General features: G+C 47.7%; 1 protein-coding gene across 1 annotated transcript; it reads left to right on the forward strand.

Annotated features, from left to right (window-relative positions):
* LOC120839336 (peptidase M20 domain-containing protein 2-like) lies at nt 1–24,224 on the forward strand. Its single transcript, XM_040209600.3, has 3 exons — nt 1–325; nt 23,833–23,978; nt 24,216–24,224. The coding sequence occupies exons 1-3, from the start codon at nt 82–84 to the stop codon at nt 24,222–24,224; spliced, it is 399 nt and encodes a 132-aa protein (XP_040065534.2). The 5' UTR covers nt 1–81.
* The last annotated feature ends 1,590 nt before the right edge of the window (nt 24,225–25,814 follow it).

The raw sequence follows: 25,814 nt of genomic DNA on the forward strand, positions 1-25,814 counted from the left end.
GAAAGCCGCGGGGGCATCAGCACTTGCCGAGGCCGTCTGCCATATCGACTCCGCGAGGCAGTACGGCCGCAGCGTCAGAATATGTCAAGTGGTGCTGCGATGAATTCGTTGGAAGCGCTCGTCGAGAAGGCCGTGGACAGCAGGAGGATTGAACTGCACGCCCTGAGCGACTACCTCTGGCGGAACCCCGAGCTGGCTCTGAAGGAGTTCAAGGCCCACGAGCGCCTCACGGAGTTCCTCGAGAACCAGGGATTCCAGGTACAGCGACACTGGCTGCTGGACACTGCCTTCCGCGCCGAGTTCGACAACACCCGGGGCGCTGAAGGTATGGGACCGAGCAGGGGCTTTAACCTGCAGACATTCGGCGAAAAAGTCTGCGAGGAATCCGGCGGCGGTGATTCGTCGGTGTCAAGGTTAAGCGCAGCGCCGGACAGTCCTCGCCGACTTTTTCGCCAAGTATCCGGATTGAAGCCCCATGATGTTGGAGGCAGCGAGAGACGGCTATATGAGCCTACACCACGATTGCGTCTATTTCCTTTCCCAACTACATCGCTAACAACAACCCGATGAGGCTATCGGAAATGCGGCAGCGTTTAACGACACACCCTGCTAATTTACGCGTCCGGGGCTTGGTTTGTAATCAACGAAACAGGTCGAACGTATCTGCTCTTACTTCAATTATGCATACAGGGGGCAATGACCCCAAGGAATCTGATACTCTATTAGAGAGTCTTAGTGTTGCGTATAAAAGAATGCAAGCACTGTGCATTTGCGTTAGCGGTGCGTGTTCCATTGTGCGCATGCGCGTCATCACTATGCGCCAATCCAAGATCGCAGTTGTGGGTTCTGCGCACGCGCAGTGTGGAACACGCAACGCCATTGCAAACGCACAGGACTTGCACCCCTAGTATACGAGATACTGAACACCCTCTATTAGCCTTCTGAACAGTAAATACAGTATTGCCAAAATTCGTATTATGTTTTTGCAGGGTGTCTATAAGTAATTTTTATTTTGAACAGTTTTTTTTTTTTCTTGTTAAATAGGGGTGGGAGTTAGAGGAGTACTGTCTTCACCATGCAATTATCAGACTCGGTGGACACGAAATGAGTGTCCAATGGCTACGCTAAGTTGGCTAATTAACTAAACTCTCTTAATTAACGTTTCACACGTTCGTTTTAGATGTTATGTTGAAATTGCAATAGACCCTTTTACAAATTCAGCGCCATCTACCGGAACGGTTGCAAAGCTTGGCAGGTGGGCGTGGCGCGGCGTGCGTCCGCCATAAGCATGTATGGTCGCATCGGCGCTGGCTCAACGTGCGCTACACCACTGCCACCGGTGCGGCCACAGAAGGTGTTGCGCGGCTGATACTTCGCCACACGCTGCTTCTGCGATGCCTTTTCATTGCTGTGTGCCGCTGTGTAAGCAAAAAGGACTCCAGGGTAGCTAAACTCGTGGAGCAAAACATTCTTCGCTTTTTGACGTAGCGGGGGGAGTGACCAAAAGAACGCCTCAAAGTTTCCTCCTCCCTGCGCGCGCTCAACTTCGCAACTTTTGACGAAAAATCCCCCGCGATCCCTAGGCGGTGCACGAGAGCACGAGACAGCGCGGGGAGGCGAGCGTTCACGCCGCTCGCTGTACGTCGTCTTTGGGCTCTCTAGCGTCGACAATCCCGTCATGCCTCGGCCAGGCGAGGAGCGAGCATAGAGTAATATCATAGAGTAATATACACAAGGTAAAGAGCGGACACTGCCATAGGCCCCAGCGGCCCAGATAGACCAGTGACAGGTAGCGCTCCTAGCGGGCGGTATGAAGTATAATCTGATTCCGTTTCCGGTCAAGTTAGTTTCGGTTTCGGTTTGGGCGTTTTTGCTCCGGTTTTCCAATACCTTTCTCTCTCTTTTTCCTCCCCGCCTCGCTCATCTCTCGGGAGCACCTTGACTCCTGAAGCCGCTGTTTTTTTTTTGTTTTTTTTTAGTACTGACACACTTTTGCTTTATTTTTTAAGATAGAGTTCGTGCAAAATGTGTCAAACAATATTTCAACTTACTTCACAAAGCAGAAGTATATATATTTCTTGTTCTTTTTCTATTGTAAAGCATTGAAGTTACACAATCACCGCATTGACTCCTGGCTGGTGGAGCATTTTGGGGTCAACAACAGTAAGTGATTCGAACACATTTTATTGGACCACATTCATGTACACATGATTTACTTCAGAAGCTATGTATGTTTTATAAGAAAAGAGATCGATACTCACAAAAATAAATGAATATGAAGGACTTCGGCATTCGTACACTTTGCAATAGATTCTTAGCGGAACCAAGTTAACAAAACCCTTCCACGGAGAGCATGCTGTATGATACATTCACTTTCACGCCGACTCGGGTACGGGAAGTAAGTGCAAAAATAAATAAGACATCCCTATCATTACCAGTCATAAGAGTATAATAACAGTGCGAAGCACACGCCAGATAGTACAAATTCCCGATTTCCGGCAAATATAAAAAAAACACCACTTTGATTAGCCTCAAACTCACTGCGGGCGAGCCACTGCCAAACAATGAGAACTCTATTCGAAATCTGACAAGATTCAACATCCCTAAATATTCCCCGAAATTGTTCAGAAAAGAAATATGGCTTCAGAAAAAAGCGGCTAAAAAACTATGGACAGTGGATACAAAAGTGGATACATTTTCTTTCAAATATTTTTAGCCTCTATACACTATTTTCTATCGAATTTTTTTAGGTAAGTGGACAAATATTTTTGTTAGGGAGCCGTGATACACATTCGCTGGAAAAAGGGGAAACAAATATTTGGAGAGCAAGCTGCACCGCCCACTTAATCACTTTTTGTTTTAGGTTTGGCAACCGCCTCTGTTAATACGCTATTAACAGTTAAACCTGCCTCGTTCTTACTGGCCACTGAAGAGTGCAACCGAAATTTGTCCGAATTCCGGTTAAGAAATCAAACATGTCAACACAAGCGTATTGTGCAAAATAATTTTAAAAACCCTTTGTGGTACTCCTCTGGGCAAAGGCGAAAACCACCCAGACCTCAAAGTGCGCTATACAAGGCGGCACACACTCCTCGAACATGTGTCACACTCTCTATTACGGGAAGAAAGTGATTTTCTAGTTGCTGAATGAAATGAAAGGCAGCCTGTGATGGTACTACTAAGTTCCCGAAGAATTTTCCAGGCACGTGGTATGCTTTAGGAACAAGACAGTACTGGTGAGGCCTGGTCAAGTTATTAGACTCATCCGATAGCATCTGAGAACAGCCACAGCTGTAAGTTGTCTGTTCAAGCAAAAGCTTGATCAAATAGCCCCAAACGTAATAAAAACGTGGACGAGTCATCAATTATGTTAGACCTGATTTCTGATGCCAGCTCAGAAATATCCTCTAGTGGCGGGAAATTATCAATTGGAATCCACAATGTCTGAAATTAAACTTTCATGGTGTGAAGATATTTGCAACTCCTTTAGGAGGTCAGCCTTGTCTTCTTCTACGTTTTCATTGTCCGACAGTTTGAACAGTTTCTTTATCCAGAGGTGTTTTAGTCCTGAGGTGAACTGATGCACATTTGGGTTTGTGTTGCAGCCCAGCACTTGTCGTATATAGCTCCAAAAACGTTCTCAAGTGTGTCTTGCTGCGGGCGTCGTGTAAGTAAGAACTTAAAGTCATGGCTGCTTGAAAGCTCATCAAAGAGCATGAGGACACTTTTTATAGTAACTTGCCATCCAATGATGGCTTATGGCTGCCTCCTACTTTGGAACTGCCATGCTGAAATCCATCCGAGTTACTGGTGGAGAAAATCAAGTATTTGAGATTCTCCCTTCAGAATGGCATGACGCAACTTCTGCCCTGTCTTTTTGAATTTTTTAGCTATTTAGACAATCAAAAAGTATGCACATCCTATCACAGAAATAGGCTGTAGCCATGACTGCCTCAGGAAGTTCCTTTGCATAAACAAGAGATATGATTACAAGAAAGATTGAGGCACTCAGTACCTGTGGGGCACAATTTTCTTCCATGTTACAGAAAGGTTTTTGAATAAATGTGTCTCTCAGTAAGTTTCGGAGTCAATTGCAAGCTAATCTCATGGATAGAACAATGAAGTTCAACAATAGAAGACCGCTCAATGACCGCATTTCCAATGCAAAGTTTGTGGGCTTGGAGATTGCTCTTGGTTGTTTTGGGAAGGTGCGGAACATCAAAGACAAAATAAACGTGTTCGTTGTCAACTTCAAAAAATGGCTTATCACCACATACACCAAGCTTACGTTTGAAGCCCCCTAACCACCGACCACAGCCTTTACTGTGAAGCCAACCGCCTTAAAGGGGCGATGCACTGATATTTGTATTTTGCGCAAATACCGCTTAGAACTAATCCCTGACGTTAATGATCCGTAAAATATACCCGTTCGTTTTCACCACACGCATTTGAAGTCGCAGAAAAACATAAAGAAAAACGAGCAGAGTTCACCCGCTCAACTCGCAGCCAGAACAAGCGGCCCCGTGATCTGGAGCGATTATATGCCGCCAATGTTGATCATAGTCATGCGCCGGGGTTGGCAAGGCAGAGGACACGCGCTGAGTTCCAGACATTGTTATGGTTCGGCTGTTGTCGTCATTGCAGCGATTTGACACAGGACACTACCCGAATGTTCCTCGAGCTATCGATTATCACGAGCCCAAATCGAGTGTCCACGCCATGCTCGGGTCCAATCTATGAGCCGTATTCAAATATCGTCACTGGGCGGTACTGCTACCGTCCAGCTATGTCATCAGGTTTTTCGAAGAAGAGATTGAATAAAAACACTGGGTTTTGTCCTCGAAATTACAGCGCAACAGAGGAGTTTCTTGGTCAGTGGCGTTGCGTGCGAGTATCCTTGAGTCCCACTATAGTGCCAGTAAGCTCGTGTAAAGTGAAAAACATTCCAATTGAATATCATTGCACCGCCTCTTTAAGCTCCCGAATGAGAGAACTGAGGAGACTGCGTTAAACAGAAGACGTTGTTGGAGTGTGCACAACAGTGTGTGCAAACGCACCTCCTGGAAATTTCAGACAGCATAACAACCAAGGCTCTATCTGCAATGTTAGAGGTTCGTTCAACACCGTCATCTGTTAACCCATGGACAATGTCGTGTGCAAGGTCGTAAGTTAAATTCTTTTTTTGAAAACAATCTCATCGAAAATCAACATGCACACACGTTCAAGTGCAGCCAGACAGCCCGGCAGAAACAACAGCGCGAGAAGCTCGAACCGATCGGCTCCACGAATTCACGCCGAGCATGCGAGCACGCGGGCGGTCATGCGTCACCTTGATTGATGCAAAGTCGACCGAACATGATGCAGCAGAAAGCACAGATGGACGGCACGCACGGCACAGACGAACGACGCAGGGACGAGCAAAGGCCATGCAGAATGATGCAGAGGCGACAGCGTGCAGGCAGGCAGGCAATGGCAGGCGCCATTCATCACGTGGTTTTTGTGACGTATTTGATTTAATCTATTTAGTCGTTTTAAGTACTTTAAACAATTTTAAAGCATTTCCATTTAAAAAATAAATACTTTTCACTGATAGAGTTTTAATTAATTTTAACCAAATTGTAGAAAAGCGCCACGTAGCGGAGGGTATGAAACGCACTATCTGGGCCGCGAATCGGCTCCTGTGTCCTCTCTTTACGTTTACTATATTACTCTATGGTAATATAGTCAACGTAAAGAGAGGACACAGGAGCCGATTCGCGGCCCAGATCAGTGCGTTTCATACCCTCCGCTACGTGGCGCTTTTCTACAATTTGGTTAAATTTAATTAAAACTCTTTCTGTGAAAAGTATTTATTTTTTAAATGGCAATGCTTTAAAATTGTTTAAAGTACTTAAAATGACTAAATAGATTAAATCAAATACGTCACAAAAACCACGTGATGAATGGCGCCTGCCATGGCCTGCCTGCCTGCACGCCGTCGCCTCTGCATCATTCTGCACGGCCTCTGCTCGTCCCTGCGTCGTTCGTCTGTGCCGTGCGTGCCGTCCATCTGTGCTTTCTGCTGCATCATGTTCGGTCGACTTTGCATCAATCAAGGTGACGCATGACCGCCCGCGTGCTCACATGCTCGGCGTGAATTCGTGGAGCCGATCGGTTCGAGCTTCTCGCGCTGTTGTTTCTGCCGGGCTGTCTGGCTGCACTTGAACGTGTGTGCATGTTGATTTTCGATGAGATTGTTTAAAAAAAAAAAGAATTTAACTTACGACCTTGCACACGACATTGCCCATGGGTTAACAGATGACGGTGTTGAACGAACCTCTAACATTGCAGATAGAGCCTTGGTTGTTATGCTGTCTGAAATTTCCAGGAGGTGCGTTTGCACACACTGTTGTGCACACTCCAACAACATCTTCTGTTTAACGCAGTCTCCTCATTTCTCTCATTCGGGAGCTTAAAGGGGCGGTGCAATGATATTCAATTGGAATGTTTTTCACTTGACACGAGCTTACTGGCACTAGTGGGACTCAAGGATACTCGCACGCAACGCCACTGACCAAGAAACTCCTCTGTTGCGCTGTAATTTCGAGGACAAAACCTAGTGTTTTTATTCAATCTCTCCTTCGAAAAACCAGATGACATAGCTGGACGGTAGCAGTACCGCCCAGTGACGATATTTGAATACGGCTCATAACTTGGACCCGAGCATGGCGTGGACACTCGATTTGGGCTCGTGATAATCGATAGCTCGAGAAACATTCGGGTAGTGTCCTGTGTCAAATCGCTGCAAAGACGACAACAGCCGAACCACAACAATGTCTGGAACTCAGCGCGTGTCCTGTGCCTTGCCAACCCCAGCGCATGACTATGATCAACATTGGTGGCACATAATCGGCTCCACATCACGGGGCCGCTTGTACTGGCTGCGAGTTGAGGGGGTGAACTCTGCTCGTTTTTCTTTATTTTTTTCTGCGACTTCGGTTGCGTGTAGTGAAAACGAACGGGTATATTTTACGGATCATTAACGTCAGGGATTCGTTCTAAGCGGTATTTGCGCAAAATACAAATATCACTGCATCGCCCCTTTAAGACTGTTGGCTTCACAGTAAAGGCTGTGGTCTGTGGTTAGGGGGCTTCAAACGTAAGCTTGGTGTGTGTGGTGATAAGCCATTTTTTTAAGTTGACAACGAACACGTTTACTTTGTCTTTGATGTTCCGCACCTTCCCAAAACAACCAAGAGCCATCTCCAAGCCCACAAACTTTGCATTGGAAATGAGGCCATTGAGCGGTCTTCTATTGTTGAACTTCATTGTTCTATCCATGAGATTAGCTTGCAATTGACTCCGAAGCTTACTGAGAGACACATTTATTCAAAAACCTTTCTGTAACATGGAAGAAAATTGTGCCCCACAGGTACTGAGTGCCTCAATCTTTCTTGTAATCATATCTCTTGTTTATGCAAAGGAACTTCCTGAGGCAGCCATGGCTACAGCCTATTTCTGTGATAGGATGTGCATACTTTTTGATTGTCTAAATAGCTAAAAAATTAAAGAAGACAGGGCAGAAGTCGCGTCGTGCCATTCTGAAGGGAGAACCTCAAATACTCGATTTTCTCCACCAGTAACTCGGATGGATTTCAGCATAGCAATTCCAAAGTAGGAGGCAGCCATAAGCCATCATTGGGTGGCAAGTTACCATAAAAAGTGTCCTCATGCTCTGGGATGAGCTTTCAAGCAGCCATGACTTTAAGTTCTTGCCTACACGACGCCTGCAGCAAGACACACTTGAGAACGTTATTGGAGCTATATACGACAAATGCTGGGCTGCAACACAAACCCAAATGTGCATCAGTTCACCTCAGGACTAAAACACCTCTCGATAAAGAAACTGTTCAAACTGTCGGACAATGAAAACGTAGAAGATGACAAGGCTGACCTCCTAAAGGAGTTGCAAATATCTTCGCACCATGAAAGTTTAATTTCAGACGTTGTGGAATGTCTTCCAATTGATAACTTCCCGCCACTAGAGGATATTTCTGAGCTGGCATCAGACATCAGGTCTAACATAATTGATGACTCGTCCACGTTTTTATTACGTTTGGGGCTATTTGATCAAGCTTTTGCTTGAACAGACAACTTACAACTGTGGCTGTTCTCAGCTGCTATCGGGTGAGTCTAATAACTTGACCAGGCCTCACCAGTACTGTCTTGTTCCTAAAGCATACCACGTGCCTGGAAAATTCTTCGGGAACTTAGTAGTACCATCACCGGCTGCCTTTCATTTCATTCAGCAACTAGAAAATCACTTTCTTCCCATAATAGAGAGTGACACATGTTCGAGGAGTGTGTGCCGCCTTGTATAGCACACTTTGAGGTCTGGGTGGTTTTCGCCTTTGCCCAGAGGAGTACCACAAAGGGTTTTTAAAATTGTTTTGCAGAATACGCTTGTGTTGACATGTTTGATTTCTTAACCGGAATTTGGACAAAGTTCGGTTGCACTCTTCAGTGGCTAGTAAGAACGAGACAGGTTTAACTGTTAATAGCGTATTAACAGAGGCGGTTGCCAAACCAAAAAAAAAAAAAAGGTGATTAAGTGGGCGGTGCGGCTTGCTCTCCAAATATTTTTTTCCCCTTTTTCCAGCGAATGTGTATCACTGCTCCCTAACAAAAATATTTGTCCACTTTCTAAAAAAATTCGATACAAAATAGCGTACAGAGGCTAACAATATCTGAAAGAAAATGTTTCCACTTTTGTATCCACTGTCCATAGTTTTTTAGCCGCTTTTTTCTGAAGCCATATTTCTTTGCTGAACAATTTCGGGGAATATTTAGGGACGTTGAATCTTGTCAGATTTCGAATAGAGTTCTCATTGTTTGGTAATGGTTCGCCCGCAGTGAGTTTGAGGCTATGGAAATTGGTGTTTTTTTTTTAATATTTGGCGGAAATCGGGAATTTGTACTATCCGGCGTGTGCTTCGCACTGTTATTATACTCTTATGACTGGTTATGATAGCGATGTCTTATTTATTTTTGCACTTACTTCCCGTACCCGAGTCGGCGTGAAAGTGAATGTATCATACAGCATGTTCTCTGTGGAAGGGTTTCGTTAACTTGGTTCCGCTAAGAATCTATTACGAAGTGTACGAATGCCGAAGTCCTTCATATTCATTTATTTTTGTGAGTATCGATCTCTTTCGTATAAAACATGCAGAGCTTCTGAAGTAAATCATGTGTACATGAATGTGGTCCAATAAAATGTGTTCGAACCACTTTCTGTTGTTGACCCCAAAATGCTCCACCAGCGGGGTCAATGCGGCGATTGTGTAACGTCAATGCTTTACAATATAAAAAGAACAAGAAATATATATACTTCTGCTTTGTGAAGTAAGTTGAAATATTGTTTGACACATTTTGCACGGACTCTATCGTAAAAAATAAAGCAAAAGTGTGTCAGTATAAAAAAAAAACAAAAAAAACAAAAAAACAGCGGCTTCGGGAGTCAAGGTGCTCCCGAGAGGTGAGCGAGGCGGGGAGGAAAGAGAGAGAGAAGGGTATGGGAGAACCGGAGCAGAAACGCCTAAACCGAAACCGAAACTAACTTGACCGGAAACGGAATCGGATTATACTTAATACCGCCCGCTAGGAGCGCTACCTGTCACTGGTCTATCTGGGCCGCTGGGGCCTATGGCAGTGTCCGCTCTTTACCTTGTGTATATTACTCTATGGAGCGAGAGCAGACGACGAGAGTTCGTCTGCTACGGTGAGGCATTCGCACAGCGGAACTGAAGAAAAAGTTGGTTTTCTGCTCGAAATCGCGTCCCACGAGCCACAAACTCAAACGCGAGCTTGAATTGTAAGCGTCTGATATTTCACGAAGGGAGGAATCGACGGCCCGTCTTTTATTTGCGAAATTTGAGTCGTTTTGTAGCCGTACAGACGCTGAAACCTACCAGTGTGTAATGAAAGGCCCAGGACAACCACATGGGCCGCGAGATCTAGCATCATTTGTGTATGGGTGAAAAGTGCAACATTTTTCGACAAAGCTCCCACAGCAGAAGCCTGCGACGCATTCACTCAGCGTCCGGGAAGGCTAAACATGGAGACGTTGCCCGAGACTCAAGCAAAGTCATATTTGAACGGCAGCTATCTCGCCCCGTCATATTTTGTTTTGAGAAAGCTCTCGTTCTCAATGCCAGGGAAATAAAAAGTCTTACGAAACGTATTGCTAGCTGTTCCAAAGAACTAGATTTAAGCCGTATCCTTTCAATGGTTCACTCATAGTACTATGCTTAAAACGAAGCAAGCTCTTGCGCGTACAGTGCCATCAATTTCCTCAAGCGTATGCTGTTTTGTAGTCAACTGGTTTCGGAAACTTACGCCGTCTGTAGATATCTCTGACAGCCGAGTTGCTTAAGTGGAAGTCATCGCAAATGTAAGTTCCACGTTGCAGCATCCAACGTTTAAACGATGGCAGCGACTGCACTCTCGCTTTCCCACCCATCACGTCGAACAAAAAGGCGCTAGTTTCGGTTTGAGGTCGGTACTTTTCTACAACATCTATGGCGACAGCATCCGTCTGCACTGGGTGCATTCGGCAAGTTCGTTCGGGGCCTGTTCTCCGTGCAGCACTCGGCGGGTGTAATGCATTAGAACTCTCACAGTGCAAGTCTGTATCGCGAATTGGGAGCCCGTCACTGGCCTCACCGGCGGCCATTGCTTGACGACAGGCAATATGCCGCGTCCTGTCTAGTTCTCCCTTCGTTTTCGTCCTTGTTGCTTTGGCCTTTTACATCATGAGGCAATACACGCAAGTCTAAGGAAGAAACATGCAAAAATTGGAAGCTTGTACGCGGTGCTCCAGGGCGAGCATTTTATGACGTGCTGCGATGATTATGTCGGGTTCTTGGAGATCAAATAGACATTCGTCAAGCGTTTGAACATCGATTAAAAAAAATTGGCCGGAGCACGATTGACTTTACCGACTTCGCTTGCTTCGGTTGCTAAATAAATGGCACGTCGAGCGACTGAACGGCACGCTCCGAGTTTCAGTTTGTCACGGAAGCCCTCACAGGAGTTGAAAGAAAAAGCTTTCACCATGAAGCACTATGTACAAGCGGTCAAAACGATGCGAAAATACCCAGTAAAGGCATTCTAACTTATCGTTTGCTGAGCTTTGATGACTCCGAAATCACAGATGACTCCACAATAACTCTCGGTAGCCCTTGTCTCATTAAACACATAACAGTTAACGCCCAACAAAGTAGCCCTGGACCCTCAACCACACAACATTTAGTTAAACAAGATTGGTATTCTAACGCGTTTAATATTCTTGCCCACAATATTAACTGTTATTTGCGGAAACATGATAAAAGTTTCATGGTAGAGAACAACCTACTAACGTAATAAAATTGAGTTGTGTCAAGCGATGACGGCCGGTGGTGCCGCTCGACCCCAGCAATACAGGCCTCTATCCACGATCTAGCCTCCTAAGAAATCAGTGGTGCCAGTGCTATTAGACATAAATCGTTTATTTGCATCGGTATACCCATACCTGCCGGATGTCGGGACGAGGCGCAAAACCATACATCCGGCCAATATTGAAGCCGGTTTTCGGACGATATTGCCTCGACACTCGCCAAGAAGCAGCGTGCTGTTTCGGCGACTCGTTTGTGTAATTTATTTGTTCAGTCATATTAATGGGTCCCGGGCCACTGTGTACACCCCAAAAAAGAAATGTACTGTGGTAATTACACCTTGAGGAGAAGCAGGCACGTAGCCAGAATTTTGTTTAAGGGGGGGGGGGGGGGGGGGGGGGCGCCGATGACAAAGTGCTTTATGAGGGGGAGGGAGGAGAGGAGGCCCCAGCAAAATGGAAAATTTCGGGGGGGGGGGGGGGGGGGGGCGGAAAGGCCAGGCCTTATGCCCCCCCCCCCCCTCCCCTTGGCTACGTGCCTGACGAGAAGGGGTATTGTAGTTTTACATCTTTATGAAAAGGTGTAGGCATTATCATACGTTTTAAGAAACGTGTTTAAAAAATCACACATTTTTAAAGGTGTGAAGTTTACATTTCTTTTATAAGGTCCATCGCTACACTTATTAGGGTGTTAGTTATGGGACACACCACTTACATGTTTAAAGGTGGGAAAATGCTTAATGTGTATATACCTCTAACGGAAGACAATCTCTTTCATGTGATTACATCGCGTGCCGATGAAACGATCTGTCGATGACACGTCGTTCGATGAACTGATTTGACCGCCAATGAGTGACGACTGCCAGTAGAATTTCGGGGAAATAATTCTGCCGGCTGCCGGGAGGCTCGACCCTACCCAAGAATTACCCCGGTTCTTGTTTGTTTTCCAACATTCTGAATTGTATACCAGCTTATTAGTACCTCTTCGGATATTACAGAAAAAAAAAAAAAAAAAAGAAAGCGATGGCAGCCGCAAAAACTCTGACATCCCGGTTCACAGTCATGTGGGAGACTGACAGGTGCTCGTCAGTCGCCACCAAGCCTTGAAAGCTACCGGTTCCAAAGAACCGGAGCGCGCAGAGAAATTGTTGTTCCACGGTCCGAGGCGGCGAACGAAGCTCGTCGCAGAGTCAACGCACAACGGCTTTCGATAGCCGGCACTGTCGCCGAAAGTCGTCGTCGGGGAGTTGAAAGGCGTCCCCGGTGGTCTCAGTAGCAACGCCGACGGTGGCGGAAGATAAGCTCGGCCGCAGCGTACGGCAGCGCCATGTTGACAAAGTTTAACTTCGCCTCGATCCGAAGCGAAGATCTCGAGCTCAAACCACGGCTCTCGCAAAGTTCGGAAACGTCACTTTGACGTCAGCGACAACTTCGACAAACGAGGTTTCCTTTTAACACAAACTTCGGAGGGATTTTGAGCGTCAGCAGGTCGCCTAGGGACAATCTGCAAAGCATTAGTTTTAGCTTGGCGTAGGGATGTAGGGACAAATCAAACGTGCTACGTCATCGGCGAAGCCGTTCAATCAGCGGGCTCCTCGCGCCCCTCACGCGCCGCACGCGCGCCTCGATGAACTTTGCTTCGAATGATTGACACCTCGCTCGGCGCGACGTCAGCGTCGCGAGAGTCCAATTAGCGCGTTCCGCAACTTTCGGACACAAAGTTGTGCTTGACGAGTTTAGCGACCCAGGATGCCTCTGGCTCGCGGTTGGGCGGTGCGCTCGCGGTTGGGCGGTACACGCACGCGACCGCTGCGACAATCGGAACGGAAGAGATCCCGCCAGATTAGTAGCATGGAATGATATAAGCCGACTCGTGCTGCTTCTCAAGCGTTAGCGTGACGGAAGGGAGCATGCACCTGCACCCTTTTCTTTTTGTAAACAGAAGTGATGTTGCTGGGCTTGGGGTATCGAGATAATGTTAACATTCGGGCATTTCGTGTGACCTCTCGCGAATTTGTATACTTTTTTCTTTACGGGTATCTTTGTTCGCCATCCCATCCGACCCCGCTCTCCGAAAAAAAGGGGTTGTTGCGATAAAACGTGACGAAGGCATGCACTTCTCCATTACGAAGTACACTAAGATTTGCTCAGGACACTTTCGAGAGGGTGACTACATTCCGAACGTCGATAGTAAACGTCGCTACCTCAGACAGGAAGCAGTGCCGAGCATCTTCGCTTTCAACGTCGCGAAAAGGCCGCCCAGAAAGAAACCACGAGTACGACAGGCGCCGCCGTCAACGCCGAAGTTTTCCGCCGCTGCAGTATACCGTAGGCCAACGATTGTTTGATTGCATTACTTTCCATTTTAAGGCGTGCGGTTTAGAGGCTCGTTTTAGCGACAACATCTTACCGAATTGCCTCAAAACTCTGTTTAGATAAAATGGCGGCCGCCGGCATGCTGTTGCTCGTCCGATTAAAAAAAAAAAAAATTTAAAAAGAGCTTTGCAATGTTCCTCAATGAAGTTTGGCCGAGTGACATTGTGTTTCAACCATGTCATCAATATCTTGGCAATGTGTTTTTAGTGGGTGCCCAGATGACAAAAAAGACGATGCGATTGAAACGGATATGTCACTCTTTTAAGCGTCATTGTGAGCCAAGCCAAAAATTCTGGAGCAAAAAAAGAATTGATCAATTAATATATTAAAAATCATTAACCTCTTCGGAAATTATTCAAATTGGTCTGGCCTTTAATAGTAAATGCCCTCAATACTGAAATTCCAATATCACACATAAACCCAATAATTGAGAGGTTAATTCACACATTTTAGTTAATCTGCCAATTTAGCAAGAAGATTATTACTGAGTCTAATGTTCGGCGAGCCTGTAAATGCACGGTGAAGACCACACTCCTCTTTTTGTTAATGTGGAAGCATTAACTGTCCCATGGAGCCCCTCCGGCGTTGTTTGTGACCGCGAGAGGGCGCCGACGAACGAGCAACAAAGGAGAGGGTGCCGCTACCGGAGACCCTATTTGTTTCAAAAGTACCCAGGACGCTTGTGGAAAATGAAACGATTATGCAGGCGGTAGACAGAAAGACAGCGTCGAAAGATATTTATTCCACCGATATTTATGAAGGCCGATCATGTCGGTGTCGCAGTTTTGAAGCAGTATATCAGTTCAGCTCAACACCACGTTACAAAAGACGCCTTGGGGTACTGCCAGTGTTAACTCAATTTTACAGTAGAAATAGGAATTACGTGAACTATAGAACCCCACAGAAACACTTCATACGGTGGCGTAAATCACGAACATGTATGTATCAGTGATGTCACGTTCCTCAGGGCTATCTGCTCTGTCAGCGAATGAAGAACATTTTGATATACAACCCGTGTCAAGTTTTCTAGTCAGTCACTGGTTGACGTCGTTCGTGGTATTTTCCGGCCCTTCGAATGCATTGTAAAAAAACAGTCAAGATGGCGGAGTGTTTCCCATGTTTTCCCCGCTGTCAGCGCAATGTAACAAGGTCGGACAACAAATCGGCCAACACGGTTGCCGGGCGGCAGCAGCATGTTGCCCCACTGTTGTTGTTGACGTGATGTGACAGGGTCGCCTGCAAAACGATTTCCTCGTGTTGCTGAATAGAGTTGTCCCTAGTATGACAGGGCCCGTCCCTGTGTACGAGTCTGTACGTGGACGGCTCTACGCGCTCTACCCCGAGAAGCTTTGTAGGCCTAACAAGCAGTGTTGGAACTAACGCGCTACGACGTTACTGGTAACGCGTTAGTTTTTTCTTAGTAACGTACTAACATACTCGTTAGAATCCCAAATGAGTAACGAGTAATGTCATTATTTTACGGTATCTGCTATCAAATTACGTTACCCGTTACTCGTTACTTTTGATTAAAAATGGCAGCATCATGGTTTGAAAGCAAACTAATCTTTATTCTGCGCTCTACAAAAAGTGGCAAAGAAACCCTAACAAAGCTATGTATAAACGACGTCATTTCAAACTCCCTCGGAAGACACTTTCAACGCTAACACACCCCGCAGCAATTAAGGAGGGACCGGACGGCAAAATCGGCTAGAAGACGCTGGCCTGGGTCAACCCGATGATCCCTCGGAGAAGGTCACGTCGTCCCCGCAAACCAAGGTGCGTTGGCGACTCCGGGGCGCCTTTTGCTCTATCTCCAGGCGCAGCTGACCGTAGCCACCTGGCGACGATGCTCCAGGGCGTTCACCTGTGCCGGTCGGTATGGAACGGCAAGGTCGTCTCCGGGGGCCTTTCGCAACAGGGCCCCTCTACCGAAGGAGCGGCATGGTGCCCATGCAGCTCCTGTGAAAGGAGGGGACCAGACGAGCTCAGACGACTCGTCGCCCAGTTCGTCTGCAACTCCCCCAGCCGGTCGTGGTCGGGGTTTGCCCCCCCCCCCCCCCCCCCCCCCCGCACACCTGGCCGTACAAGTGCTGTTCTAAAAACAACGGATACCTCTCAGGAGGTGGAGATGTCAACAGATGCTGACAATCTGTCCACTCCTGGGTCCGACCAGGACAATATGGAGTGGGAAACGCCCTCCAGTAAACATAAAAAGAATAAGAAGCCTGTTGTCCCACCCAAATGATGATCCCAATGTCTTCCACCTAGTTTGTGTTGACTTTACAGTCTTACTTATTTTACTAGGTTTATTTTTCAGTTTTATATTAACATACCTTTTATAGATGACTAAGTTACATTTTATTCAATGGAACTGTCGCGGTATTTTAAGAAATATTGATGATGTGAACTATTTCATGGATCAGCTTCGGCCCATTGCTCTCGCCTTGCAAGAAACCTATCTTCACACTAATTCTTTTAACATTTTAAGACGTCATCAGGTTTTTAGAAAAGATCGCCCCTCTCCCACCCCTTCTGGTGGTGTTGCAGTGGTCGTGCAGGGTGGAGTTGCTTGCTCTCAAGTTCCCCTCTGCACGCCACTGGAAGCTGTTGCAGTACGTCTCCTTCTGGACCGCCTTGTAACAATTGGTGGTAAGTATAACAATTGTTATACTTACCACCTAACATTCCTTTAAACCTTCAAGAGCTGCAGGGACTTATAGGACAGCTCCCGCAACCTTTTTTAATTTTGGAAGATTTTAACGCTCATCATCCTATGTGGGGTAGTACCCGTCAAGACTCCCGTGGTGGTGTGATTGAACGTCTTTTATTGTCTTCGGGGCTGTGCCTTCTTAACGGGAAAGAGCCAACCTTTTTTAGTGCGGCACACAACTCATTCACATCCATTGATCTTTCTATTGCTTCACCTTCATTACTTCCTTGCTTCTCCTGGAAGGTTCTTCATAACCCTTTTGGAAGTGATCATTATCCAGTTGTTTTAGAGAGTACCGTTCCATTGCCTAATCTTTTAAAGCGGGTTCCTAGGTGGAAGTTAGACAAGGCAGACTGGGCACTTTTTAATCTTCACTCCACTTTAGATCCTTCGCTTCTTTCTTCCATGTCCCCTGAGAACGCTACACTTTATGTTACTGAGCAGATACTAAAGGCTGCTCAGCAGTCCATTCCACAAACATCTGGTAATATTCCCAAAAAAATGTAAACCTTGGTGGAATAAAGAGTGTGCCACAACCCGGGCGGACCAAAATAGGGCATGGGGCAGATTTCGCAGATACCCCACTTCAAGCAACCTTGTTGAGTTCAAGCGACGAAAAGCCAAGGCTCGTTGGACTAGGAAGCCGGCAAAGCGGAAGTCGTGGATGAAGTATCTCTCTTCTTTAACCAGCTTTGTCCCAGCCAAAGAGGCATGGGACAGATACAGGAAAGTAAATGGGGATTACAGGTGCTTTGCCATTCCAACGTTTAATGCTCCTTCTTCGTCACTAAAACATATTGGTCGTACTCGGGGAACATTTTTATAATTCATCTAGTTCAGCCAACTACAGTGTTACCTTCGGACAGTTAAAAGCACGTGTGGAACGACAAAAGCTTGTCATGTCGGGAGGAAATTCAGCATCCTATAACCAACCATTTACCCGATGCGAGCTCGAGATGGCTCTTGATCTGACAAAGCTCTCTGCCCCTAGTCCCGATGGAATTCGTTATGAAATGCTGCGCCGCCTTTCTCCCGAATTCCTTGAAAACCTGCTCCTGTTTTTTAATCTTTTGTGGGAAAAGGCATGTTTCCCTCAGGCTTGGAAACACGCACATATCATCCCCCTCCTAAAGCCTAACGAAAACCCCTCACAACCATCAAGCTATCGCCCAATTGCACTGACAAGCTGCCTTGGGAAAACATATGAAAGGCTTATAAACAGGCGACTGGTCTACATGTTAGAAAGCCAGAGGGTCTTTGATAACTATCAATGTGGATTCCGCCAACGTCGATCTACCCTTGACCACTTAGTTCGCCTGGAAACTGTGATACGTGAGGCATTTGTAAACAGGCAGCATTGTGTTGTGGTTTTTTTCGACTTGGAACGGGCATATGACACAGCGTGGAGGTACGGGATTCTCCGAAACCTGTATGCCTGTAATATCCGGGGCCGTATGCTGCAAAGCATAAAGGAATATCTGACGGACAGGACTTTTCAAGTTCGTCTCGGCTCAGCCCTATCTGATTCTTTTGTTCAAGAAAATGGAGTCCCTCAAGGGGGTGTTTTAAGTGTGACTTTGTTTTTGCTAACAATGAATTCACTCGCACGACTGCTGCCACCCTCTATTTCATATATTCTCTTTATGCTGATAATATACAAATTTCATCATCGTCCTGTAATCTTTCTAGTTGTGAGCGCCAGTTGCAGTTAGCCATAAACAAACTGTCCAAGTGGGCCGACGAAAATGGGTTCAAGTTCTCTGCTTCAAAAACGGTCTGTGTTCCTTTTTCTTTGCGACGCGGGCTGTCTTTGGATCCATTCCTGGAATTAAATGGAACACCTATTCCAGTTAGAAAAGAGCATCGATTTCTTGGTGTAATATTTGATAAAAAGCTTAACTTTATTTCCCACCTTAAAGCTCTGAAGCAAAAATGCCTTCAATCCACAAACCTTTTGAAAGTTTTATCTCACAAGTCTTGGGGAACTGATAGAAAATGTATCCTGCAGTTATACAACGCCCTTGTACGATCCCGTCTTGACTACGGTGCAGTAGTGTATGGGTCGGCTCGGCCCTTCGCCCTTAAAATGTTGGACCCAGTTCACCATCTCGGCTTGCGACTGGCAACAGGAGCCTTCCGGACGTCGCCCGTCCTCAGTCTGTATGCAGAATCCAATGAGCTGTCCCTGAACAAACGACGTACATATCTTAGTCTAACATATGCTTACAAGATTCTGGCTGACCCTTAGCATCCGACCTACTCTTCACTTTCAAGGTCAAGGTTGTTTCGCCTTTTTGAAAATAAACCAAGCATTGTGACACCGTTAAGCTTCCGTATTGAACACCTTCGCACTTCTCTGCACCTTCCTCTGGACCAGGTCGGGCTCGTTAGGAAAGTTAACGGTATTCCACCTTGGAAAACACAGCGAGTTGAATCCGACTGGTCTCTTGCGAAGTTCAACAAACACGGCATTTCCCATGCTGTAATTAAGCAAGAGTTTGGTGAACTGCAAACTAAGTATGATGGTTATCTTCATGTTTATACAGATGGTGCCAAGACCTCCTCTTTTGTCGGTTGCGCTGTGTATTCTGAACGCTTCTCCAAGGTTCAACGACTCAATTGTGTCGCCAGCATTTTTACTGCGGAGCTCTATGCGGTATCAATGGCGATCCAATGCATTATTAGTAGGAAAGTACTGAGGGCGGTCCTGTTTGTTGACTCCCAAAGTGTGATTCTTGCAGTTTGCTCTCTTAAAAATACTAAAAATATGCTTGTACAACAGATTCGATATAAACTTAACACTGCTTTGCATGGAGGTCAAAATATAAAATATTGTTGGGTACCCAGTCACATTGGCATACAAGGCAATGAAGAAGCCGACAGGCTTGCAGGGTCTGCTGGTAACCTTCCGCAATCTCTGTCCTGTTTACCCTATCAAGATATTAAGCCCTTGGTGAAGTCCTCGATTCTTCATTCTTGGCGATTGGAATGGGACATGGAGTGCGGTAACAAGCTTCATGTTGCCAAACCGGCTTTGGGAGTTTGGGAAAGCTCTTCATGCAAGAACAGACTTCATGAAACGTTGTTGTGCCGTCTGAGAATCGGACTCTTTTATAGCCCATAGGTATCTGCTTTCGGGAGAAGATCCACCAGTCTGCGATCAGTGTGGTGATAGGCTCACTGTTTTGCATATCTTGTGGCTGTGCCCTGATAGGCTCACTGTTTTGCATATCTTGTGGCTGTGCCCCGGCCTTGAGCCCAAGCGCCGCATTTCTTTCCCTGAATTTTTTCAACATCATATCATTTCATCCTGCTCTCCTTCTGGGAGAGAATCCTCTGGTCTCTTTTGAACGAGTAATAGAATTTCTTGGTAGTATTTGCCTTTTACACAGATTCTAGCTTTTTGGTTATCCGTTTGTAAAACTCGTTTTACAGTACAAACCTTCAATTAGTTTGGCGCAGATGGCCTCGTAGCTATTGCGCCATAAACCCCCAAAATCTCTCTCAACGCTAACACAACCGGGACCAAAAGACGCGTGATTATCGCTTTGCCGAATTCTTGAGCGTCCTTGGTGCAGTCTTTGTATCGAAGCTATATATATACTAAGGCCACCGCCGCCGTGCCCTGAAGGAGCAGCCGTCTCGCTAGAAAGAGACATCCGCTCAGAAGGAAACAGTCTGCCGCCGCTCGAAGGATTCTGCCTAATCGTCCCTAGCTACTCCAGATGGTCAAGTCCTTCTCTTCAAAATAAATAAATTCTTTTTCTCTCAACAACAGGAAGGAACTCTAAATTTGGAAGCATTGACATTCCCGCGCTTTGAACCAAAACAAGCGGCAAGGTTATCGCAGGATGGAACGGCGTTCGTCACAAGAAAGACGTCACCATCTTTTAGAATCCCTGCCGCCGTGGTACAAAGGTGCGGTCTCTCGCTGGGTAACGACTTCCGTTCAGAAGGTCGCCTCCCTCTAGATCCTCTAGGCATCCTTTCTCCCATAACGCCTCGAAAATTAGACAAAAGACTGCGTAACCACCACGGACGGCACCTTCTTTGTATCGCAGTTAGCCCCCAACTCCCTGGCATTCAAAGACCGAATTATCTATTGCTGGACGCTGCGCCCGCGTTATCCTTCTCGCAGTTCCTGGTTGCGTGTGAAGGCTACTATACCATTCTTCTAAAGAGACACATTCGTAGCAGTAACAGTGATGGCTTTCGTCTGCTCCGTCCTCACTTTGCTGCTAGCGGCGTGAAAAAAAAAAGTTTTTGGACACGAAAGACAAACTTAGGGTAAAGAGCTTATAAACGCTCGCCACCTTTTTCAATCATATATACACGTAAAGATAATAAGAGAATGCATGTAATAATAACCAAAGTATGGCCGGCCCTATACTTCGTTTAAAATCACCAATAATCTTCTTTGGTTGTAATTGTGGGTTATCTTAAGCAATCGGTGTCCTATTTTCGTTGCTTGTGTAGCCTAAACCGGACTGTGACTAAATCCGGTGTGGCTATTAGGTTATGTTGTTTGTGAGCAGCCCGTGTACTGTACATTTGCCTTTGTCATGCAACGTCTGCCTTTTTACTGCCGTCTCGCACTCACTTTTCGTGCAAGATGGCAACGACCACCGAAACTTTGTTATTATGGCCCGGGCTAAGTGCTATGTTGAAACTGAGGGAAACGAAGTCAGACAATTTGCTGTTCAGATGTATGCCGAAACTCAAGCTGCTGAGCACATCCAGGACGTCGAACTCTAATTTGAAAAAGCACAATAAGAGTTATTCTTCAATGTCACTTTTTTCCGTTAAAATGTCGTCATTGAGCTTTCTTAGCCAAAAGAACGCGCCTTTCTTTCGAGATCGTTTTGTCAGTCGCAGTTTTTCAGCTACATCTCAAAATGCTCGAAAACGGCTTAGTTTAGTTTACTTGTATATTTCAGGAGAATGAATGAATAATAGAAGTTATATGTGAACACGCCTATGTGAAATATGTTTATGGTAGCGGTTTATTTGTTTATGGTAGCGGTTTATTTGGACAGTTTTTTTTTCTATACTAATTCATGATGCAGTTTATTTCGCTAACCGTTCGTTGTTCCACACGACTGACAACTAAAAATTAACAGCGGTGCTTCGCATCAGTCCTAATTGTTTTTTTCTTTTCTGCTAGTCCCTCCATTCCCAAAAGCTGTCAGAGTTCGCGGTAATTTCAGAGAAACGAAAGACCGGAGCTACAACCCACTTTCCCAACACACCCTTGAGGAAGCAGAGGAAGATCGACCGTATGCATTTCTCAGGAAGTGTTCGACGATCTTATAGACACCTTTGTGGTTGAGGCTCTACAGTCACATAATAACAGTGAAACACAAAGTAACGACAAACTAACGTAAAAGTAACGTCCGTTAGCCATGGAAAGTAACGACACCGGTATTTCGTTACATTTACAAAATTGTAACGGAGCTCTGTAACGCGTTAGCTTTTTTCCAAGCTAACGAGTAACGCTATTTCGTTAATTATTTTCGGTAACGGGCACAACACTGCTAACAAGACGGACGCGAATCACGGGGTGGCAGCTGAAGCCTGAAGCTCGATGACGAACGAAACCTAGAGTTAATTAGAATTTAGCACGACCTCGTGTATCAGCTTTGTATGATCATGTGCTACTCGTACATCGCCGGCCGTCGTTCCCTCCAAACAACACATGCGAAATGTAGAAGCGGTCTGCAGTGAGAACGAAGTTGAAGCCCGGGATGTTTATTCGGAGTGCGCTAGAGTTTCGAACACGTTAACGGCGTAATTCAGGGAACATCCGCTCTCTTCGATTTATACATAAATCAACGTGAATGGCATGCCGCGAAACGCGAGTGCATCAAACCCGTCGAAGCCGGTCTGCCGATGCTTTAACAAATGCAACATTATTTTTTAGAGCGCAGCTCTTAGGCGCGCCCGTTTCCGGCTTGAGCGGCGTCGCCGTCAGGTCACCTGACCCCCCAGGTAGGGGGAGGAGGAGACGAGGGGAGAAGATCGAAGGGTGAGAAGAGGAGGGGGAGGAGGAGTAGCAGGCAGAATCACGAAGTGAAGAGGAAGGAGGAGGGGTATACCCTCCCCCTGAGTACTTTTCCCTCCTCCTCCTCAAGAACTGCGCTCGAATTCGGTGTTAAGGGAGTTGCAAACGGCTTTCATTTTTTATTTTTTCACGGGCTTTTGTGTGACATTTGGTACAAAAAATAAATGCTTATTTGCACTTCTAATTCCCAGCTTTCGCTTCTTTTTTTCCCCTACCTATCGCGGTGCAGCTCCTTACCCCGAGTCACTCGTTTGATCCCACCGCGCTGGATTCTATGAAGGGGCGCGGCGAAGCGGACGACGAACATCGTTCTACGTCGGCGCGCGTTGGGTTTGTCGACGTCGACGTATATACAGTATAGGTGAATAGGTAACGCCGATCGCCGTTCGGAGCCTGAACTTACTACAATGCAAGGGCTTTAAGCAACGAGGCCGACGATGCGAACACGCCCTCGGCGCGGCAGTCATGGGCCTAACCCGCAGCCGTTTTGTGGGAATTCGCTCCAACCCTCCAGTCATTTAATTTTTCCGACTGTGTCACGGGCAGAAATGTTTTGCTTTTTGGTAAATTTACTTTGGTAATAACTCCTAAAATAATTCAAATTTCGGGGGGAAAAAACACTTTCCCTCCACATTCCTACGTTCGGTGTGGTCCGTTTCATCGCAAATTTTAAACCAGCTAAAAAAACGTTAAAGAGCACCTTTAAAAAAATCCTATTTCTCTTGTTTAGCATTTGGGACGAAAACGGTACAAAAAGATGGCACAACAAAAAGCAAAAAACTGAAAACTTTGAGATGAACCCTCGAAATCTAGCAGATCTGGGCGTGTGAGGGTCGCAGCGTCAATCAGGACGGTGCATTTTTTAATATGTTTGCAAGTCCGACTGCAGGGCGCCGCCATCTTCTCGGTTGGGGTGTGCTTGGACGCGTCATAATTCGATTACGAAGCCTTGTTAAGGCGTCGTAATCGGATTATGGCCGCGCCCAAGCGTACCCCCAAGTGATCAAGATGACGGCGCCCTAAGACCGGAGTTGCAAACGTGTATACAAACTTTTAAGGCTTATTTGCTTTTTCCTAAAAGATACTTGTAAGATTGAAGTATGATAAAGGCGCCACCTGAATTCAGCTTTGATTTTCGGGCATAAAAAGGTTGTATAAATAAAATGAACTGAGCGTGTCAAAGCCTTTTACACTCAAATACTTTGTGTACTTAGTTTTGGCAGCTCAATTATTTGTTGGAGTGACCTTTTAATGAAAGGCGGTGTGGTTTGGCAGGTCCCACGGTGGCCTTCATGTGCGAGTTCGACGCGCTGCCGGAAATTGGCCACGGGTGCGGCCACAACCTGATCGCCGAGTGCTCGGTGGCCGCAGGCATCGCCGTCATGGAGGCCCTGAAGGCGAGACCCGATATCCCAGCTAAGGTGAGTCAACCACGATGCACACAGGGATGTCGCCAACTTGCCAAGGGTCGAATTCGACCAGGTTCGAGTTCGACCAGGTTCGAGCTCGACCACGTTCGAGCTCGACCACGTTCGAGTTCGATCAGGTTCGAGGTCGATCAGGTTCGAGGTCGATCGGGTTCGAGTTCGATCAGGTTCAAGTTCGATCAGGTTCGAGTTCGATCAGGTTCGAGTTCGATCAGGATCGACTTCATTCAGGTTCTATAACAATCTGGTCCGAGTACGAGCTGGTCCACGTTGGATCAGGGCCGAGTTGGATCAGGGCCGAGTTGGATCAGGGCCGAGTTGGATCAGGGCCGAGTTGGATCAGGACCGAGTTGGATCAGGACCGAGTCGGATCAGGACCGAGTCGGATCAGGACCGAGTCGGATCAGGACCGAGTCGGATCAGGGCCGAGTCGGATCAGGGCCGAGTCGGATCAGGGCCGAGTCGGATCAGGGCCGAGTCGGATCAGGGCCGAGTCGGATCAGGGCCGAGTCGGATCAGGGCCGAGTCGGATCAGGGCCGAGTCGGATCAGGGCCGAGTCGGATCAGGGCCGAGTCGGATCAGGGCCGAGTCGGATCAGGGCCGAGTCGGATCAGGGCCGAGTCGGATCAGGGCCGAGTCGGATCAGGGCCGAGTCGGATCAGGGCCGAGTCGGATCAGGGCCGAGTCGGATCAGGGCCGAGTCGGATCAGGGCCGAGTCGGATCAGGGCCGAGTCGGATCAGGGCCGAGTCGGATCAGGGCCGAGTCGGATCAGGGCCGAGTCGGATCAGGGCCGAGTCGGATCAGGGCCGAGTCGGATCAGGGCCGAGTCGGATCAGGGCCGAGTCGGATCAGGGCCGAGTCGGATCAGGGCCGAGTCGGATCAGGGCCGAGTCGGATCAGGGCCGAGTCGGATCAGGGCCGAGTCGGATCAGGGCCGAGTCGGATCAGGGCCGAGTCGGATCAGGGCCGAGTCGGATCAGGGCCGAGTCGGATCAGGGCCGAGTCGGATCAGGGCCGAGTCGGATCAGGGCCGAGTCGGATCAGGGCCGAGTCGGATCAGGGCCGAGTCGGATCAGGGCCGAGTCGGATCAGGGCCGAGTCGGATCAGGGCCGAGTCGGATCAGGGCCGAGTCGGATCAGGGCAGAGTCGGATCAGGGCGGAGTCGGACCAGGGCCGAGTCGGACCAGGGCGGAGTCGGACCAGGGCGGAGTCGGACCAGGGCGGAGTCGGACCAGGGCGAGCTCGCCAGGTCGGACTCGCCCAGGGCCGACGTCGGACCAGGGCGGAGTCGGACCAGGGCGGAGTCGGACCAGGGCGGAGTCGGACCAGGGCGGAGTCGGACCAGGGCGGAGTCGGACCAGGGCGGAGTCGGACCAGGGCGGAGTCGGACCAGGGAGTCGGACCAGGGCGGAGTCGGACCAGGGCGGAGTCGGACCAGGGCGGAGTCGGACCAGGGCGGAGTCGGACCAGGGCGGAGTCGGACCAGGGCGGAGTCGGACCAGGGCGGAGTCGGACCAGGGCGGAGTCGGACCAGGGCGGAGTCGGACCAGGGCGGAGTCGGACCAGGGCGGAGTCGGACCAGGGCGGAGTCGGACCAGGGCGGAGTCGGACCAGGGCGGAGTCGGACCAGGGCGGAGTCGGACCAGGGCGGAGTCGGACCAGGGCGGAGTCGGACCAGGGCGGAGTCGGACCAGGGCGGAGTCGGACCAGGGCGGAGTCGGACCAGGGCGGAGTCGGACCAGGGCGGAGTCGGACCAGGGCGGAGTCGGACCAGGGCGGAGTCGGACCAGGGCGGAGTCGGACCAGGGCGGAGTCGGACCAGGGCG

This window comes from Ixodes scapularis, unplaced genomic scaffold (assembly GCF_016920785.2).
Source record: "Ixodes scapularis isolate PalLabHiFi unplaced genomic scaffold, ASM1692078v2 PGA_scaffold12__126_contigs__length_90152505, whole genome shotgun sequence".
Lineage (NCBI taxonomy): Eukaryota > Metazoa > Arthropoda > Arachnida > Ixodida > Ixodidae > Ixodes > Ixodes scapularis.